This window comes from Convolutriloba macropyga, chromosome 8 (assembly GCF_964194025.1).
Source record: "Convolutriloba macropyga chromosome 8, txConMacr16.3, whole genome shotgun sequence".
NCBI classification, from domain to species: Eukaryota; Metazoa; Xenacoelomorpha; order Acoela; family Convolutidae; genus Convolutriloba; species Convolutriloba macropyga.
The window spans coordinates 29,719,228-29,740,134 of record NC_134475.1 but is presented as its reverse complement, the minus strand read 5'-3'; the positions used below and the strand labels follow the sequence as shown (position 1 = coordinate 29,740,134).

Genomic DNA, 20,907 nt, shown 5'->3' with positions numbered 1-20,907 from the left:
ATACTTCAAAAATTGTTACAGAAAACAGGTGAAGTTCGGAAACGCTAATTTTTCGGTCGTTTTTTATGTAAAAAGTAGTCTCATTTCTTTACTACTGAGTCTAGGCTATTCAAATTGATATAACAAGCGTGCGTTAGGCTAACGTTGGCCATGAATAAAGAAAATTTGCCAGAAGTGGTATATAACATCAAGTTTTGCGATTTCGTCAAATGTTTCTCAAAAAGCCAATCGTATTTAAAAAATGTAATAGGAGCTTCTGAGTCAATTAGTTGTTCAATGTTTCCCATAGTGTTTCGGTAGTGCCTCCTATCCATACAGATGTTATAACTACCCGAGATTTTTCTTTTGGGTCAATATTTCAAAAATTCTTACATAAAACAGGTGAAGGTCGGAAACGCTAATTTTTCTAACGTTTTTTATTTAAAAAGTAGTCTCATTTCTTTACTACTGAGTCTAGGCTATTCAAATTGATGTAACAAGCGTGCGTTATCCTATCGTTGGCGATTAATCGAGAAAATTTTGAATAATTTATATATAAAGTCAAGTTTTGCGATTTCGTCAAACGTTTCTCAAAAAGTCAATCGTATTTAAAAAATGTAATAAGACCTTCTGGGTCGAATAGTTGTTCAATGTTTCCCATAGTGTTTCGGTAGTGCCTCCTATCCATACAGATGTTATAACTACCCGAGATTTTTCTTTTGGGTCAATATTTCAAAAATTCTTACATAAAACAGGTAAGGTCGGAAACGCTAATTTTTCTAACGTTTTTTATGTAAAAAGTAGTCTCATTTCTTTACTACTGAGTGTAGGCTATTCAAATTGATATAACAAGCGTGCGTTAGGCTAACGTTGGCCATGAATTGAGAAAATTTGCCAGAAGTGGTATATATCAAGTTTTGCGATTTCGTCAAATGTTTCCCAAAAAGTCAATCTTATTTAAAAAAAATAATAGGACCTTTTGGCTCAATGAGCTGTTCAATACTACCCATACTATTTTGGCGATGCCTCCTATCCATAAGGATGGTAAAACACCCAGAGATTTTTCTTCTGGGTCAAAGCTTAAATTTTGATACATAAAAAATTGTGTAGTTCGAAAACGCAGATTTTTCCACCGTTTTTTATGTAAAAATTGCTCTCATTTCTTTACTAATGGGCTTTGGTTGCTCAAATTGACATGACATTCGTTTGTTAGGCTAAGGTTGGCTGTGGAATAGGAAAATTTCCCATAATTGATGTATAAGTCCAAGTTCTGCAATTTCGTCAAGAGTTTCTCAAAAAGTCAATCTTATTCAAAAAATATAATAGGACCTTTTTGCTCAATGAGCTGTTCAATACTACCCATACTATTTTGGCGATGCCTCCTATCCATAAGGATGGTAAAACACCCAGAGATTTTTCTTCTGCGTCAATGCTTAAAATTTGTTACATAAAAAAGTGTGTAGTTCGGAAACGCAGAATTTTCGACCGTTTTTTATGTAAAAATTGCTCTCATTTCTTTACTACTGGGCTTTGGTTGCTCAAATTGACATGACAATCGTGTGTTAGGCTAATGTTGGCTATGGAATAAGAAAATTTCCCATAATTGATGTATAAGTTCAAGTTCTCAAAGTTCGAGTTTCTCAAAAAGTCAATTTTATTTAAAAAATATAATGGGACCTTCTGGGTCAATTAGTTGTTCAATGTTACCCATACTGTTTTGGCAGTGCCTTCTATCCATAAGGATTGTAAGGCACCAGCTTTTTTTGTTTGGCGTCTTCGTTTAAGTTTTGGGGGCTAAAATTTTTTTTTTTAAAAACCGATTTTTTGTTAAATGTCCATCCCTTTGTGCACTTACAGGCACCTTCTCCCATGTGCTGTATTTTAATTGTGCGTTGTTTCTTTCTTCTATGATGTGCTATAATGTTCCTGGCTTATCCGGGATTTTAGATTTTAGCTATATGTCTTGAAAAAGCCTCCATTTTTGCGTATTCTGCAAGAAAAACAGTCAAAACTGTTTTCCCTTGTAGTATAAGAAGCTCATGAAGACTCACGAAAAAGCCAAGACTCTTTAAATGCCTCCTTTCTGTTGTTATGGAAGAGTAGTAACCATTAAACTTCCATATTATGGAAAAGTTGTAGTCATAAAACTTCCGTTTATGAAAAAGTTTTAGTCATAGAACTTTCATTTATGGCAAAGTTATAATTTTACCAATCTTTTAAAACTTTTTTGAATTATGAAGTCAATGGTCCATAATATGAAAGTTCTATGATTATAACTTTTGGTCAGCCCGGGTATGGTTGATAGCTGAAACACAGGAAGGTTACCCTCAGAGGGCGAGGAAACAGCGGGGGAAGGGGTAAAATGGGTTGATGGGCGGTTCAAAATCGCCCTCTCAACCATCAATATCTGTCTTCTCAAGCGTTCCTAAGCCGCCTAAGTGAATCGTACAATTAGAGCCTACTAAAGCTAGTACGAGAGGTGCTCATAAACTTGATGAACTCCGGGCTTCACCCGTTTTCAAAGACGGAATTTCAAATTAAATCGAGCGAGGAAAAGAATGTTTTAGATGAGAAGTCAAAACTTCCCAGCAAAATTTTTGCAAAAACACACACACACGTTTACAATAATTGCTTTAAACTTAGTTCGAGAGCAAGTAAACAAAAATTCGAGAATTTGTCGGCTTTTTCGCACCCTTCTGTTAAGATTACAATATTCATAACTCCTAGTTTTATAGCACCCTAATTTTGTCACATACAATTATTATAAACCCTGTTTCCAAACATCTCATTTTCAATTCACACGTGCACCTTTGGCAGTTTCCGAATAATGAACAAGTAATAATATTAAACTACATATCTAATACTGACTTTTAGGTAGCTATGGCACAGCCGAGATAGAGCTTCTCAAGATTCAGGACCACGTTGAGGCACCTTCCAAGTCAATTCAGCTGATTCTATGCTTTTCAATGGTTCGAAATCTATCAAAAGCCTACTCGTACTCAATTCCGGACAGCAGCTTAAATTCCCAACTGAAGCCACTGTATGGATTAAAGGCCTTGACAATATTTGGGTTAGTTTGGACACACGCGCTTAAACTTGCGGAACTGAAAACGAAAACAGAACTCACGTTCGAAGAGATGTTACGATATCACAGCTCGTTCATACTTACAGCAATTCTGTTCACATTGTCGACAACATTTAACACGTACCACAATATGGAAGTCAAATACGAAAGCAGGTTTAACTACTTCTTGTACATACTTAAACGCATATTCCGTTTATTTCCAAACTACTTACTGGCAATCTTATTTGTCGCAGGTTTGCTGGACGATGTCAAACAACCAAATATGACAGCAACAACCGACTTGATCGAATCATGTCGATCTGATATTTGGAGAAATTTGTTGTTTATCAACAACTTCTTCAAAGATAGTCTTTCTGCCGATGCGTGTTTACCACAAATGTGGTTTGTGGCAGCCAACCTCCAACTGTGGCTATTTACACCTTTAGTGTGGCATTCCTTCTTCAAATTTCCAAAGCTTACCTTAACAGTTTTAGCTTGCGTCGGATTTCTGCAAATGAAAGGCCTCATTACTGTTAGTATCGCTGTTAGTGACTTCGACATATTTGACTATTACGTTTACCAAAGCTACTCAAATATGCCTGCTTGGTGTTTTGCTTTAATAACTGGGTTCTTGCTTTGCAACCAAAAAGTGCCGGGAATCGGAAAGAAAACGCAATGCGTGCTTTGGACCATTGAATTGTTATTCGTCGTAGTAGCTTTCCTGTCGATATTTTTCGGAGCCATAACAACTGAGAAACTGATTGAAATAATAGTAATTTTGTGTCCATTTTTCGCTTCACTTTTGGTGGCCTACTTGGGAAGTGGTTATGGTGGAATCGTGAACGATTTCCTCAGTCATGGTTACTGGGTTCTGATCAGCCGCAGTGCGTATTCCGCTCTATTATGGCACTGGATTTTCATACAATGGTTCGGAGCACCCGCTTCAGCTTTAATGGGCACCAATTTATGCCACTCTTTTTTCTTCAGTGTTGGTTGTTATTTCTGGGCAATTTTGCTATCTATATGGATTGAAATGCCTTTTCGTGAAATGCTTTCCATTGGCAAAAAATAACTTCAACGACTAAAACAAGACTCAGCTAATTTAACAAAAATGCGAGCTTGATACTCTATATGGTAGATATTTAATGGCAGAGATATTTGCGATGTTTCGTGGCTTCGCGCATTATATTCAAACGGTAACCTCTAAGCAACAGTACCCTGAAACGGTAATCCTAACAGTAAGATAAAGTAACTACTTCCCGATTTAAGCTAACATAAAAAAACTGGCCAAACCATATGTGTAATTTAGATCGCTAGTGCTCAATTTAAGGAAAACAATAACCGGTACTTAAAAATTATCTTTTCTAGAAAATGAAATCTTATCAACGACAGAGCGGAGAGGAGGCATAAAGTACTCGTGGAACTCTATGTAGTAATTGTAAACACAAATTTCTCAAATGCTCTCACACCTTACCCTTATTCTTTGAATCCTATAAAAATCATGTTTTGACGTTAGTGCCGCATTAAAGCACTTCATTATGTCTTAGTTTTTCTTTGAGTACTGCAACGCTAAAAACGTATCATAGGAATAGTTGCACTGTTTGCTACGAAATGTCGCCCTACAACTGAATGATACGAGACAATTTTATATGGATTGGGTCAAAATTGCTTTAATTTGCTTAGATCTTAATAAATACCTCATTTTCTGTAACTTTATCTCCTTAGAACTCCCGGGTATGAACGCATAAAGAAATTTTAACAAAAAAATTTGTTATTTAGGGACTTTTCTGAATATGACAGCATTCATCGAGAACATTGTATTAGAAATATTGACTAAATTTTCAAAACATTTTCTGCTATCAGTTTCATTAGAGGATCTTGTTCGTTCACAACATACGTAATTGTCCGCCTTTGATAAAAATCACCAACAGCATCAATATTCTGAATGACGTCACGTAATAAATGGGCCCTCTCGACTTGCACATGGGCCCCTGAGATGTAGATAGACGCAAAATGTATATGCAAATGGTAAAAAGATGGTTGGTAATGAAAGAAAACGCGTAATTGTTCCTTTTTAATAGGAAATTTGGCTGTAATTGCCTTAAGACAATTGATCTGCACATTTTTTAGCAGTTCTAAATGCGATGAATTTAGATCACGAATGCTCATAAGGTCGCGACGGTTCACAATAGCAAGCGCATGAAAATTTTGAACGTCTGATAAATCGCTGGCTCTTAAATCTGGCACACAAATGAAGCCTGTATCTGGACATGGGTCCTCGCAAATAATTCGTTCAGACTCACTTTTCTTCTCCAGAATGTTGTACACCCATTTACAGTTCAAGGCTTGCTCCTTGAAAAAAGCTTTCACAAAGTTTTCATACATTTCAGCAGTTTCTTCAAACACAAACGGCATTTTTGCGGAGTACTTCAAAATATGGCGCTCAGTTGCGGGATAAATCAAAGTAGTTTTCACTTCATTAGCTGATTTGACACTCGATACAATTTTGTGATTTGAGTAAATGTCATTTTCAAAAACAAGATTTGCCTCAAAATCTTCGGATATTACTCTATTAGCAATAGACTCATCAAAAGGCTGTTTTTCCAGAATAACAACTCCTGTTTGATCATCCTTTTCAACTTGAAGAAAAATTGTTTTCGTGTCGGTTAGACAATTGAGCTGTTTGGCCAACTTGAATCCTGTTAACTTGCAGCCATCCGCCGAGTCTTCAATCTTTTTCATCTTTTCAGGAGTTGCTTCTTCTTCGCAGGTTGTACCATTGCTTGACTCTGCACTCCGCTTCATTTATTTTCAGCGATGTTCGTAAAAATACCACTTCGGATCAAAACACACTGAAAACGGACAATAAATTCATGGAACTAGTTGAACAAAAAATGACCAATAAAGAAACAAGGAGGATTGGTAATGTGCATTTGCACAATGTTACTACCCCACTCATACACAGTTGTGGCGTAATTGCCAACCAAATTAAGAGATAGGAAACTCAAAATTTCACATACTGTTCAAATAAAAAAAATGTTCAAATGGTGTTCGAGTAAAAAAATTGTTACAAAACCAAACTACTAAATGAATTAAATAATATGCCACATTAAAGGGCTGATGGAAACAGCCAATACTGCCAATATTTACGGCAAAAACTCAATATCTATTTTGAAAAACACTAAAGAGACCCATAAACTTGCGTGACAAGAAAGTTTATGGGACCTGTAATGTATGATACCGAGTTACATGCTGACAAAAAGAACAGAGGGCAAAGTTAAAAAAAATTTGAAAACAATCAAAATCATTGAAACCTTATACTTATCACCTGATGGCATTAATTAGTCCATTTCAACCTCAATGCGAAGCCGATGAGACCTACCATTAATCAGAATAAGTCTTGAGACTAAACAAGAAGGAGCGTAGGCAAAAATTCAATAAAAAAGCGAGAAGAAAGTGTAGGAGCCAAGATTTAAAAAGCCATAATTATAAACAAATATTAAAAAACAAATTCGATGAGAACTGGTGCAATCAGACATACAACTAACCGTTTAAAACATAGCCGGCAGATTGCCGGAAAATAGCAACTTGTGGCCTTCCATGAATTGAAATAACTAAAGAAATAAGATAGACAGATCGCCCACCAGTCCTTTAAAAGACCACTAGACTTTTTGGGTTAGATTCAGACTGTCTATTTTATGACACATACGGTCTGTAAGGAAAACGCCTAAAAGAGCTTTTCAAAATTGATACTCCAAATAAAAAAATAAGACTAATACTCAAGAATTAGGGCATATAAGTTTGGCTCTACTTAGATGCACACTGTTGATCTATAACTATAAAATGTAAATAAAATTTAAAGTTCCATAAAAGAGTTCAGAAGTTGTTTTTTTAGTAAGGTTAGTCAAGCAATTGACCTAAAAACAGAAATGACGTCACGCACACAAATTTTAACTGCAAAGCAGTAGAAGTCACTGAAGTCATTGAAAAAGTAAATTCCAAGAAGCCAGGTCGTAACAATTATCGATGGAGACGACGAATTAGAACTTAGCAGGACAAGTCCTGACGTACAATTCGAAAAAATTTTCATTGACTAAAGAAAAATCTAGACAAAGAACGGACTATGAGCAAATTTGGGAAACCATTTCTAAAAAAAAACAGATATAAAACATAACCGACTAACGTCGGGCGAATTGATCTCAAACGACCGGCGAGCGGTTGGCTTCGTCAGTAGCTAGCCCCGGTTCAGTGAGATCGGCTTACATTAACTGAAGGGCGTAAGGTGAGCGCAGCGGGGGTGGACCGCAGCGGGGATGCAAATGTGGATTGGGCGACTGATTTGGGGGCGGTGAGTGGGTGGGGTGTGGGATCAATTTCTAAGAACCGCCCCATAAGTATACACACCATAAGTATAAGTCTCCAAAACAGTTTCTGCCAAGCGAAAAATTGCATAAAAGAAACAGCAGGTTTATTATATTTGCTACAAATTGCTTGTTGAGAGCAATTAAAAATGATTTCCTGAAAAGTGCCTGTTAATTCATTTTTGATAAAAAACATTACTAATATAACTCAGATCAGAGATGATGACATTACGCTACATAAAGCTGAAGTGCGGCATCAACAAAGAGAAAGAGAGAGATGGAGTGAGAGAGATAAAACGTGAACGAGAAAGAGAAGAAAAGAAACCCTAAACGACAGAAAGAGAATGAGAGATAGAAAAATTTTCCATGATGGGATTCGACTCTGCAACTTTTAGTTTTCTAGCCTTGTTAGTAAATAAATCATATAAAAAACTGAAAAAGGCAAAATTGAAAAAGGTCTCAACTTCGTTAATAATTTAATACCACTATTTGTCTCGGAAGTTCTGTCAAGAAGCCCATCTCCGAGACATTAAAAAGATTCGTTGGCCAGTGATGATCGTTAAACCCAAAAAAGGACACGCTATACCCATTCGAAAATTTTGGAAACAATTGCAAACTTTAACAAAATCATGCCAAAATTCAATATATTATCAACTTAAGAACCATTTCATTGTCTCAAGATTCTATCCAATATCCCTGTTTCACAGAAACAGCCTGAAATAGTTTCACTGGCTCAAAGATGCATACACTTGGAACACGATAAAAAATTTGAAAATTTAAATTTTATCAAAAATTTAATAAGACTGGAGTGATAAAAAAATGATCACCATCCCATTAACTCTAGAAACTATAAAGAAGCTTATTATCAAATTTTGGAGGAGGTCCAAGGGCCTCTGGTGCCGGAAAAAAACCGAGATCATGAAAAATTTGAAAATATTTTAAAAAACTACTTGAATTTGATATTAAAATCTTGAAAAACATTCCATTACATCCACAAACTATGCAGTAACATATTATCAAACACTAGAGGAAGGTTCGTGGCTCTTGAGGCCAAACCCAAAAAATGACGAAAAATTTCAAAACTTAAAAAAAAATTGCAAGTTATATTTTTAAAAAAATGCTAAAAAGGGTGGGGGCAACAGTGGGTAAGGGTAATAGCGCGCGGGGGGTTGGGCAATAGTGGGGTGGGGGGGAGGGAAGGGGGTTGGTCAACAGCGGAGGGGTCTTCAACCTCTAAGAACAGCCCTTCACACCACGTCCGACAAAAAATCGTTCAATCGAAAAATCGCATTCAAAAAGACCGACAGACTAATATAATTGCTAGAAACTTCAATTGAGAGCAATTAAAAACGAAAAAAAACTAATCCATGTCAAAATACCGCTAGCGAGAAAAAAACCACCAGCGAGAAATGTTAATTTGATTACAACAAAAAACTAGGCCTAGAATGAACTATGCATGGATTGGGAAAACAATTTAGAAAAAAGTCCGATACAAAAAATTGAAAAAAACGGTAAAATTGAGGTGAAATGGCCGCATGTGAACAAAAAACCAGTAGCGAGAAAGCGAACTTCTGTTCAAACAACGTTTTCTTACTCTACTTAAAAATAGGAGAAAAAATTTTACGCCGCAAAACCACTCGCTTTTTCGCTCCATTTCCTGTTTCGACGTGACCAAAATCACTACTCCAATTTGACTTCCAACTGATGAAAATGTATGAACAGATCTTAAAAAATACAGCGTCCCATTACAATTCAAATTCTTTGAATTGTAAAAAAAAAACACGATGTCCCCAATAATAGCCGCTATCACTTCGCGGCTACTAAAAATAAAACAAGGAGATTACTTTTTTTCACTGTACAGAAGATGGGACTCGCAATTAGTGAGAACAAAATATAATTAGATAAACAAAATTAAAAAGTAGGCACCGTTCAGAAATTCAATTCAAATATTTTTCAGCCATAACAGCCACTAGGTCTTAACTCAATGCATTAGATACGGTAACTTAATCCTCTTTAGGAAGCCAATTGAACTTTTGATTAATGAGACTAAGTCATATGACTACAAAATGTTCTCAATCTTACAGTGAAAGATAATTTGAACAAAAAATTTGATATAAAAAAATCGTACACAGAACAAAACTCACAACAAATAAAAAAAACAAAAATTTAACCCCTTTAATGATAACACTCAACACTCTACGATAAATTCACCGTTTGACCAAAATTTACTCAACAAAAAAACCCAGTTGAGCATATAGTTATTCTCCCGACAAAGTGAGGAAAAACAAAAACGCAATATTAAAACCTGAACTTCGGTCACGCTGCTGTAAATCATAATGATTTGCCGCCAAAAAAGATTTACCAAGTTTAACGACGATATCACTTTGGCGACGAAATATGCTTCGAACCGTTTCTCAACAACCGGTCAAAAGAATTCTCAACGTACAAAAATAAAACAATCAACACACAACGTAGAACATCAAAAACAAACGACTCATAGGCAAAGGGATACAGCTGATAAAAAACAATTTTAAGTCTTAGATTTTTTAAAATTTAATACGATACCTGTCGCATAGAAATATATACGGGAGATGATGCTCCATTCTAAGTGTCAAGTTTAAACTACGTTTTTTCTTTTGAAAATATGCAGTCTTTCCGCCTAGATTTCCACCCATTCTTTTTTCAACCAAAACAAAAAAAAATTTCTTAAAAGCATAGTTACCAAATTTACCATTGAATTTTCCAATAGAATTTAGTGGTCTAAAAAATAATAGAAGACAATTTTTTCAGACGAACTGATCTGCTAAGCAACGAATACTATTTCCTCAAAAAAGTTGCATGAAAAATAACAAAACGTTTTGCGACAAAATTACTGATTTGCCCAAAAACCATGAACTGACCATCATCGGTCGAACTGCTTTCAAACAACAGTTGGTGGCTTTAGTGGAGATTCAATTTGTGTTCAGAAGAGCTTGTTATCACTCTTGAAATTTAAAATCAAAAACCAAATCTGACGAATTTTGCCTTCTACTTTCAAAATTAGCTAAATAAATTCTGTTGAGCAATTTCGATTACAAAAAAAAAAAAACAATAACATGCGTAAAAAAAGTCACGAGCAAAATTCTCAAAAGAGAAAAATAGTCTAAAAACGATCAACCATAAATTTTGCATAAGACACACGACCACAGGAATTACTTCAAATTTCGTCTGAGAGCATTAAAAAAACTATTTAGCTGCACTCCCAAAGAAAAAAAAATGTAATAGATATAAACAATTGAGAAAATTGGGAAAAGCAAGAACACAATAATCTCAAAAATTTGTTTGCTTCTCAATTGTAAAATTCTTTGAAATTTTCTAGCTTTTTCGTTTGAATTTTCCCAAGGCTAAAAAATCATTTATCGAAGAAAATCTGAAATGATCAATAGAAAAGGCGGAAACTCCACCGCAAGTCAAAATTTAGAATATTGTTAGAGAAATTTTACCAGGGCTCACTAAATCTTTTAATGAAATGCGCATTAAGTGTCAATAACGTACTTGAGAAAACAAAATGAAAAAATTTAAAAATCCTGACAACATGAAAAACTCAAAAACCTTCAAAAAAGCAATAGGTTTACCATCGACCTTAACATTTAAATATTGAAAATTATCGTAATTAATGAAAATAATTGTTTACATCATTTTGAAATTATGTCTCCAAAACAGTTCTGGTGAATCGCACACTTAGAGTCAGCTTAAAGGCTCCAAGAGAACTTAATGCCCTCCGGTCGTTTAAAGTCAAAACAGTCACAGGAAAAATCGATCAAGCAAAAAATCGCATAAAAAACCACAGGACTAATATAATCGCTACAAATTTCATTTGAGAGCAATTAAACAGACGAGAAAGGGCTCAAAACTGAGACAAAAGGTTAATATAAATAACTTCAACAACGCTGCGAGGAAACTGTTGCCAAACACACGAAATCTGGATAAACTAATGCAAATTATTCAAAAGTATGTCACTTGAAATTAATCACTGTTTTTTCAAAACAAATTCACTATTCTATTTGAACTATGGAAAAACAGGCTGTAGAAAGTAGTAAATATAATATTAATCAATTTTAGCGTTAAAAAATGACTTCGATAAGCCTTAGAAGGAATAAAAACATCTCTCAATATAAGTATTCTACCCCAAAAAAGGTTTTATAGCACAGACATTTTGAAATAACACACCGAAAATGACAAATCTGCGGGAAAATGTCCGAATTGGGCACCAAAACTTACAAAACATCAATAACTCCACGAAAAGCGAAATTTAAAAATTAGATTCTACACTCGCAGGGTTTTCTTATAATACCACTACTACAATTGACTGGTTCGGAACCAAAAAGTCGATAGTTTCTCTCTAAAATATTACTCCTTTTGCTGGAAAATTAAACGTTCGAACACCACAAAACTTCTACAAAACCTTACAGACTTTTAAACTCATAGATCTAACTTCTCGAACGTTAGCAAACTGTACACTACAATATTTACAAATTTACAACGAAATTGAGGTCACTTAACCAATCATTCCGTGCCATGAGTTTTATTTCGCAATCTATTTTCCCAATTTGATCCTCGTTTCTCCATGTTCGGCAGAATCACCAACTGACTTTCGCTGTCACCACTAGAAACATCCTTGGTTGCATCTGTTTCCACAATTTCGCGCTCAGAGACCATTCTTCGAAGACTGTTCTTGATCATTAAAATTTCCTTACGATTATTAAGTAGCTTCTCAACATCAAATTGCAATTGAGTTATTTTTCCGTTAAGATTTGAATTTTCGTGCTCCAAATTTGCTATTGTTCGGTCTTTCTTGTTGCACTGTGCGTCTTTCAGCTTAATTTTTGACATCAATAGTTGGAACGGTTGATTTGCGTTGCCATCGAGAACGCTTTGAGCAGCTTCCAATTCTGATGTTTTCGATTCCAGTTCGCCTCTCAATTCTCTGTTTTCATGCTGCAACTGCGAATTTGCGTGCTCTAGAGACGCTATCTTGTGATAACTAGTGTAGTCATCGCTCAATTTCGAAATATCAAACCTGGACGCCAGCTTTTGCATGATCAGTTCAGATTCCGATACTGAATTACGATCTTGTTTTTCAGATTCCTTTTTGTGAGGAACACTTTCTATACCAGTCTCTTTAAGCTTAATCTGGTGTTTCAAGTTGAGAATTTCTTGCTGACATTGAGACTGTAGTTGCTCGTATTCTGCTGTAACTAATTTCAATTTTTTTGATAGCTTGTCATTTTCGAGTTGCAAGTTTCTGGAATTTTTTAGGGATTCTTCGAGCGATAGAACCGTGCGGTCAGCTTCAAATAGCTTCACCTTTGCATCACCTTCAATTTTGGTTATCCTGCTTTCAGTTTCAGCTTTTACTCTTTGTAAATCCTGCCAAAGATTTTCATTCTTTTCTTTCACTTCTTGTTCAGCAGCCATAGCTCTGTTTTTCTCCATTTGCAGTATCTCATTGTTCTCCTTCAATGCCTTTCGTTCTCTCTCGTGGAGCTCATTTAAACTATTTTTCACGTGCTCAAGATCGTGTTCATGTCTGGCTTTAATCTCCGATAATTCTTGCTTTAGTCGATCGTCAAAGCTAAATCTGTCCTCTTGCCGAGAAGCAACATATTTTTCATACGTTTCTTCTCTAGCCTTTTGCATGTCTTCAGCGTGGCTTTGCGCAGTTTTGAGCTTTTCTATAGTCGCAGCAAGCTTTTCATTCAATTCCACGTTTTGAATGCCCAAGAATTCTTTATCACGCTGCAACAAATTGATGCTTTGTTTTGCTGCAGTTAAGTCACTACTCAACTCATCTCGTTCTCTTTGAACTGTTATGAAAGATTGTTGTAGGCCTTTAAATTCCGTCTGCTGCGCTTCAAGCTCCTTAGCTAGAGAATCTCGTTCTGATTTGACCTGATCGTAAAAATTAATTCGATGGTCGCCGTCCTTGATTTGCTTTTGAGTGTCTTTCAGCTCAATTGATAACTTCTGAAACCGTACAATTAATTCCGCGTGCTGCTTATGCTCAGCAGTTAGCTTGTCTACAATTTTTTCATACTGGTTTTTCAAATTGTATCCTTCATCTGTTGCCTCTTTCAAAGTTTGCCGAAGAGAATCACTGTCCTCTTTAAATTTCTCAACCAGACCCTGAAGTTTCAGAAGCGTAAAATCCCTCAATGATAGGCTTTCTTCAGGCACGGTTTTTAGCTTGTAAAGTTTCTCTTGGCTCAACTGATGCGGCATTGTTGAAAATCCAAGAACACGTCTAACGTCCCCGGCTTGGTTCTGCAATTTCTCATTAATTAGTTCCAGATCCCGCTGTCTCTTCAGAATTTTTTCCAGGTCAGAACGCATGACCTCGTGACGCTTCTTCATTTCTTCCTGAGCGCTAGAATGAACATTTTGCTGGGAATCTAATTTAGTTTGCAACAACTTTCTTTGATGTTCAGCCTCTTGCAGACGTTCCTCCATTTCATCAACTAAGGCCATTTGATCAGCCTTCATGTTGTCCATTTGGAGAACTTTCTTCGATATCTCCATCTTGCAAAGATGTAAATCATGCAACAACTGCTGCTTCTCGGTATCAAAATGTCCCGGTTCAACATGTGCTCTATCGTTTATTCCAGCAGTAAAATTTGTCCTCCTATGCATTTCGGGTGAAGAAAAAACTGCATTTTCCATTTTCTCAAAATCCGAGGTTCCATCATGTATTTCACTGAACTCTGGCGGAAGAGAACCCTCGAAAAAACTCGGTTCATCATCTCCTTCGTTTGCCATTATCAAAATCTTAAAGTTTTTTGTATAGATTAAATGCATATTTTCAATTTAGTCATGGAACATTTCTTATCAGTTATTATTCAGTGTCCAGAAAACCTTTAGATCCTTTTGCCTGTTATTTCCTAAGCAAATCCTTGTATTTTTATATGCCTCAACAATATACGTGTCAGTGCATAGCAATTATTTGTGAAAAAATTGCACGTGTCCTTTGTAGGTTGCACTAACATCCCACTAGTATGCAGCATTTGCGGTCGGTCCTTTCCTTGCCTTTAATTATTCCTAATTCGTCTTCAGAATTAATATTCCCTTTATTTGCTAATAAATATTTGACGGATATCTATACTGAAAGAAAAAATCGTCTTCTCATCTCTTTTGCGATGATTCGACATTTCGTGGTATACAAATCTAATGTTGGTCAGATATTGTATGTAATGTGAGTATAGTCATATTGTACAAAAGATCAGAAGGTGGTGATGCATTTAGCAAATTGTTCGCGGACAACACTCAATTTGACTTTATAAATAAAAACGATCAGTATAGAATAGGGGTTTGCAGCGCAAACAGAATTGAATTTCTATATAAGCTAAATTGTTATGAAGTGTCTCCCCTTCCGTCCTATGGCACTGCAAGAACTATCAATGCCAGTCAGCCGTTTGGAACTACGGCACCCTCTGAGGCATAAGATAGCGTTGCACAGGGGAGCAAGAATTTTTCTGGTGCCTATGTATGTTATTGCGTCGTATGATTTATTTTCCTTTCATCCATTTTGCTAGCTAGTTGTTTTATAGTCCGCAATGCGACCGGTCCTGCTCCCCCATAAAAGAAAACACGGGCGGAACGAAGTTACTATTCTTGACGTAAAGTATTTGTAGCTCATACTTGCAGGACATCAACGCTTCTACGAAGTTTTTCGAGTTTGACTTGGCGAGTGGGTTAAATATCTTCACGTCGAAGAAATAACGGCTGAGCCTGGACCCTCACAGTCAACTCGCTTTCAATGTCTAGTCGCGCAGTTTATCAGTTCTAGTAAATTTGTGTATAAAGGCCTCGCCTTGAAACTGAAGAGTCGGCTCAACCAGGCATGACCTCAGCAAAGGTGTCTCGGATCTCCTTATTTCTCAAGTTTGTATATCCATCCTTCGCACAGTGGAGAGCATGTGAATGGGTGAACTTTTTGTCACCTGGACAAAAAATGGGTGTATTATTGGCATCAAGGTTATATCTGACACAACGCCCGAGTCTACATTTACACTTCGTTCGCGTGACACCGAAACGTTTAAGCGGTAGAGCGGTGAACCAGTTCGAAGCTTCTTTCCGATGCCATTTCTATTATCTGGCGTGGCCTGAAGCCTTTCAATTAGATCTGTATATCGCGATCGTATTTAATTCAGGCGTAAAGTTTGTTGGTCGTGTGTTATGCGTCCTTGGGTGAGATGAAATTCTGCTCACGCCTCATCTTCAAGAGGAGCGCGTGCCACTTGTTAGACTTGCGTAAGCGTTCTGTGGGTATATTTTTGCCACTTGCACCATTTTTTTGGCACATTTTAACCAGCTGTGGTTACCTTAAAGGTCCCATAGACTTTATCATTGCATAATACAGATCCTAGAACGCGGTAGCCTTCAACAATTTTAGCTGCGGTCCCTTCAAACAAACTGAAAGTTTTGATTCAAGAAGCCTCTTTCACTGATAATTGACGTTTGGGGCCACGGTTTAGCAAAAAAAGCTACCATGTTCAGTGAGTTGTTTGAAGAAAATAAATTAAGTCCTCCAAATGTCTTAATGTGCTGGCGTTGTCTGCGACATCTTTTTTGGACAAGTCTGAGCAGGGGGAGCGTGGCTACTCCATACATAGCCATAACAATGGGTCCCACTTAGTTGTACCCTCTAGGGACTTTAGTGTATTATGCGACGTATAAATCGAACGTGGCTGGATATGAACTGTGAAGAAAATGCGGGGCAATTTCACTTATTTAAAATATCAAATTACGGCAGAGGCTGCTGAAGGCGTTTTGAAGTCATTTGGGAGAACAGCTTTTTTAGGTTTTTCATTTTGCGTGCGCAGAGATTGAATAGCGTATCCAATTTTGCGATTTCGTCCCGGGCAAAGTTGCATGATGTCACCCAGGAGGTATAGTACCTTTTCTATACGCTTGATGATGCATTTGCCATTTATTCTACAATGAATTTCTACTACGCCAATACGTCGAAAACCGGGGTTTTTGTTCAACGAGACTAGTCTGTATGCGTTGTAGGCTTCGAAAGATCTTTAAGATAGTTTTACAATCGCCAGGCGAATAGCAAATGTAGTTACTTTTTTGGCTCTGTTTGATGAAACTTCTTTGAAACAATTGAAACTGCGTCATAACGCATTTGCGTCTAAACCGGCGAGTCAGTGGCTCACATGTGTTTTTGAGGCTGCCCTTTTAATTGACGATGCGCCTAGGTTTTTGAAGATTGCGGGTTGATATGGGACTGACCCAAACGTGCTCTCGTCATCTGTTTAATTGAGATTTATTTAGGGAGGACTCGGGTGTTTTCTTTGAAGCGTTGTATAACAAAAGTTGAAACATTCACTGAGAAGTTAGGAGGTTTTGGATCGCACAACAGGTGTTAAGGGACTCCGAGATGACATTAAAAATTATTTCGGAATCCAAGATGGAAAATAAAAAAAATGTACTAACACAAATCAGTTTTGGGCACGCGCCAACTTTATTTGGTAATTGAAATTGAGGCCGTCAAATGTCTGATTGTCATGTGTTATTAGGAGGCAAGGTTTATTGGAGATTCATTTAAATCCGTGATATCATATTTAGCTTAAAAATTGGAATTGTGGTTACTGAAAAATGTTTGTTGTTAATAATAGAAGAGGTCTTTTCCATTATAGCCCCCAACTAAAAAATAGCTCCCCATTATGGTTCACGTCTCATGCTGGGGGGGGGCTATACGTTATTTGACAACTAAGTTGGGAAGGGGGATCCAAAAATGGGAAAGAGTCCAATTTACATGAAGCTTATTTGATTTCTTCAGTTGGAAGAACTTTCAAACGGTTAAACACAATTGATTCCACTGACGGCCATTTGATTAAGCTGATTGGCTCCTTGGAAAGTTACGTTAGTAAAAGTCAGAGATAACTGAACAGAAAGAGAAGAAATTGAAAAAAGCAGGCGTCACCTAATTGTGCTTAGGCAAACCATCTAAACTAGCAAAAAATACGCAAGCCAGGAAAAGCACTGTCTCGATTAATAAATGATGTAGCTCAACCCTCGACAATTGCTCAAAAGCAATTTGATTTCAATTCAATAAAAAAACCAAAAGACATGCAGACAGCTCCCACTGTCTTGCAATACAAATGTAATCCAGATTGCCTCTCAAAAAACCTTTTGATTGTCGTTTGATGAAACTTCTTTGAAACAATTGAAACTGCGTCATAACGCATTTGCATCTAAACCGGCGAGTCAGTGGCTCACATGTGTTTTTGAGGCTGCCCTTTTAACTTACGATGTGCCTAGGTTATTGGAGATTGCGGGTTGATATGGGACTGACCCAAACATGCTCTCGTCATCTGTTTAATTGAGATTTATTTAGGGAGGATTCGGGTGTTTTCTTTGAAGCGTTGTATGACAAAAGTTGAAACATTCACTGAGAACTTAGGAGGTTTTGGAACGCACAACAGGTGTTAAGGGACTCCGAGATGACATTAAAAATTATTTCGGAATCCAAGATGGAAAATAAAAAAAATGTACTAACACAAATCAGTTTTGGGCACGCGCCAACTTTATTTGGTAATTGAAATTGAGGCCGTCAAAAGTCTGATTGTCATGTGTTATTAAGAGGCAAGGTTTATTGCAGATTCATTTAAATCCGTGATAACATATTTAGCTTAAAAATTGGAATTGTGGTTACTGAAAAATGTTTGTTGTTAATATTAGAAGAGGTCTTTTCCATTATAGCCCCCCACGAAATAACAGCTCCCCATTATGGTTCACGTCTCATGCTGGGGGGGGCTATACGTTATTTGACAACTAAGTTGGGGAGGGGGATCCAAGAATGGGAAAGAGTCCAAATTACATGAAGCTGATTTGATTTCATCAGTTGGAAGAATTTTCAAACGATTTACCACAATTGATTCCACTGACGGCCATTTGATTAAGCTGATCGGCTCCTTTGAAAGTTACGTGAGTAAAAGTCAGAGATAACTGAACAGAAAGAGAAAAAAATGAAAAATGCAGGCGTCACCTAAGTGTGCTTAGGCAAACCATCTAAACGAGCAAAAAATACGCAAGCCAGGAAAAGCACTGTCTCGATTAATAAATGATGTAGCTCAACCCTCGACAATTGCTCAAAAGCAATTTGATTTCAATTCAATAAAAAAACGAAAAGACATGCAGACAGCTTCCACTGTCTTGCAATACAAATGTAATCCAGATTGCCGCTCAAAAAACCTTTTGATTGTCGTTCTGAGAACTGCCTCTATATAACCCCACTAAATTAATTATGAACTCTAAAAATCTTCAGTAAGATGCAAAATTTATGAGCCATTTGCAATCAAGATTTCTGTTTTAAATTTAGCTTGGAATACGCTGAAGGTTATCAATAAACTGTAACAAAATGCAAATTGGAGTAGACAGACTGTGAAATTGAGTTCAAATTTACACTGAACCATGAAGTTCAATGTTCACCGGTTTTGAGCCCACAGTGTTATCATTATTTCTTCATCCCAGGGTAACTTGGTCGTTGCTGATTGTTTTCCGTTAACACATTCTTTAGTCCCAACGATAACTTTTTACATCATATGCAACCTCATACACTATATCGGTTCTGATGTTTGAACCTTACCAAGTAATGGGCCATAAATCAGGCAGCACTTTCTTGTCATTTTTAAGTTTTTTTGTTTTTTTTCAGCGGATGCGCGCATTCACGTTGACCAATATCAAACTTGGTATAATCACTTCTATTCACTCAGTCAAAATTTTTGAAAGTTAAGCTTAAAAAACGGCTCGACGTGTTATTTTTTTTCTCATAAAATCCATTTTCTGACAAATCTTGAGAAAATTATCAGAAGACTAACAAAAAAGTTTTCTGCCAAAAGACCTTCAGAGAGAAAAACTGAACGAAGACATTGATGCTTCTACTGAACTGGACAGATTCACGTTGATAAAACAGGTCAACTTAAAAAACGGAGCATTGTTGACAATTGCTGCTGTTACTCAAATCAAGTTCGCTGTATTCCTCTTCGAGGCGTTTTGGAAACATGAAAACTGGTGACTGCTTTGAGAATACTCAATTTTTCAATGCAATTTTTAGTTGGGTTCGGTCAAATTTAGTTCATTTGCTTCACCATAACACCAAATGGAAGGTAGCATCTATTTGGAAGGTTTCTGCTTCACAACTGGCAATGTGTTTGATCTTGCAATGTAACAGAATTCCTGACTATTCATTAATGGGCATGAAGTAAGTTCCAATCACTATTAACTAAAAAGGTGCTAAACATATGTCACCATTGATCTTCGAGTTTTTTTTTCAAATTAGATCAACACAGCAGTGGTTTTCCCATTAACAAATGTCATCTGATACTTCACTTCACAAAACTGGGTCGAATTTCGATTTCAAAAACAACATACCTATCAGCTTCCTGCCAAAAAGGTAAAAGAATTTTGAGCGTTTAATATTCAGCTTGTCTTATTCCCGAGCTCGTTACAAAATTAAACTTGAACAGCAAGGATTCATAAATCACCGGAGCACAGTCACTCAACAACTTTTGTACTTAAACAAAGTTTATGCTGCTGAAGATAATTTTTACAATTGTTTGACTGTTTATTCGGATGTTAAAAAAAACTTTTGACTCAGTTTCGCTTGGGTTACTATTACACAAAGTGTCCCCGTTTGAGTATGACCGCAATCTCTTAGTGATTGTCTCATCATGTCTTATCAGTCAAAAGCTGGTTTTTGAAAATTACGGATGATTTTTAGGGAATGCAGCGGTGACAACAAGAGTTCTGTACGGTAGCTTGACGGGTCCTCTTCTCTTCGTCACATTTACTAACTAGTTCACAGACTCAGTACAACAATCTGAATTTCTGTTTTATTGCGATGAACATAAATTTGCTCTGGTCACTTTTGAATGCTCCTGCTTATTCTCCTGGTCACTCTTAAATGAGTAGAACTTTCTTTGAAAGAAGTGTAAAATTTTGTCCTTTAGTTAACGCTACAGCAACGCTGACCTCTTTTCATATGGATCGCGTTTGAAACACGTGGATTGAATTTTAGATTTAGGGGATTACTCTGAACAAAGCATTCTGTCGGGATGAGCATGTTGACTACAGCACTGCCAAGACTGAATAGTTTTAAAATTTTTGAGACGGTCTGTTCCAATAGGAGTTTAAGTTTTAGAAGAATCTTTTATGTACGGTTCGCGAACGTGATTTGCTTCAATGTCGCTTGAGAAAGTTGGGTAGGTTTCAACGCCGTTTTCTCAATTGGGTTATAAATAGTAAACAAAAGTATTATTTTGAATATTTGAAAGTCTTGGCCACCTTGCCGGTTTCGTTTCAGATAATAGGAACAAAGCTGCTCCCTCGTTGGGAAAAAATATTGTTTGCTTTTGGTTGCAATCTTAATGCATTTTTGCTTGCCATTGAGACTTCATCAGTTTGGACAATTTGAAACTTCAATAAACAAGAAATTGTGGACGGTTGAGCAGTTCTCGA

General features: G+C 36.6%; 3 protein-coding genes across 3 annotated transcripts in view; 1 reads left to right on the top strand and 2 right to left on the bottom strand.

Annotated features, from left to right (window-relative positions):
• The window catches only part of LOC142344068 (O-acyltransferase like protein-like), a 35,779-nt gene extending 31,480 nt beyond the window's left edge, over window positions 1-4,299 (top strand). Inside the window, exon 3 of the mRNA XM_075395544.1 lies at window positions 2,854-4,299. Coding sequence (XP_075251659.1) covers window positions 2,854-4,115 — 1,262 coding nt within the window. The 3' untranslated portion in view covers window positions 4,116-4,299. The remainder of the gene's footprint in view (window positions 1-2,853) is intronic.
• A 494-nt stretch (window positions 4,300-4,793) lies between these two features.
• Window positions 4,794-5,891, bottom strand: LOC142344067 (m7GpppX diphosphatase-like). Its single transcript, XM_075395543.1, has one exon. It carries the CDS (start codon window positions 5,846-5,848, stop codon window positions 4,877-4,879), a length of 972 nt encoding a protein of 323 aa, XP_075251658.1. The 5' UTR covers window positions 5,849-5,891; the 3' UTR covers window positions 4,794-4,876.
• A 5,576-nt stretch (window positions 5,892-11,467) lies between these two features.
• Window positions 11,468-14,233, bottom strand: LOC142344662 (progesterone-induced-blocking factor 1-like). Its single transcript, XM_075396498.1, has one exon. The coding sequence runs from the start codon at window positions 14,197-14,199 to the stop codon at window positions 11,950-11,952; it is 2,250 nt and encodes a 749-aa protein (XP_075252613.1). The 5' UTR covers window positions 14,200-14,233; the 3' UTR covers window positions 11,468-11,949.
• Window positions 14,234-20,907: the final 6,674 nt, after the last annotated feature.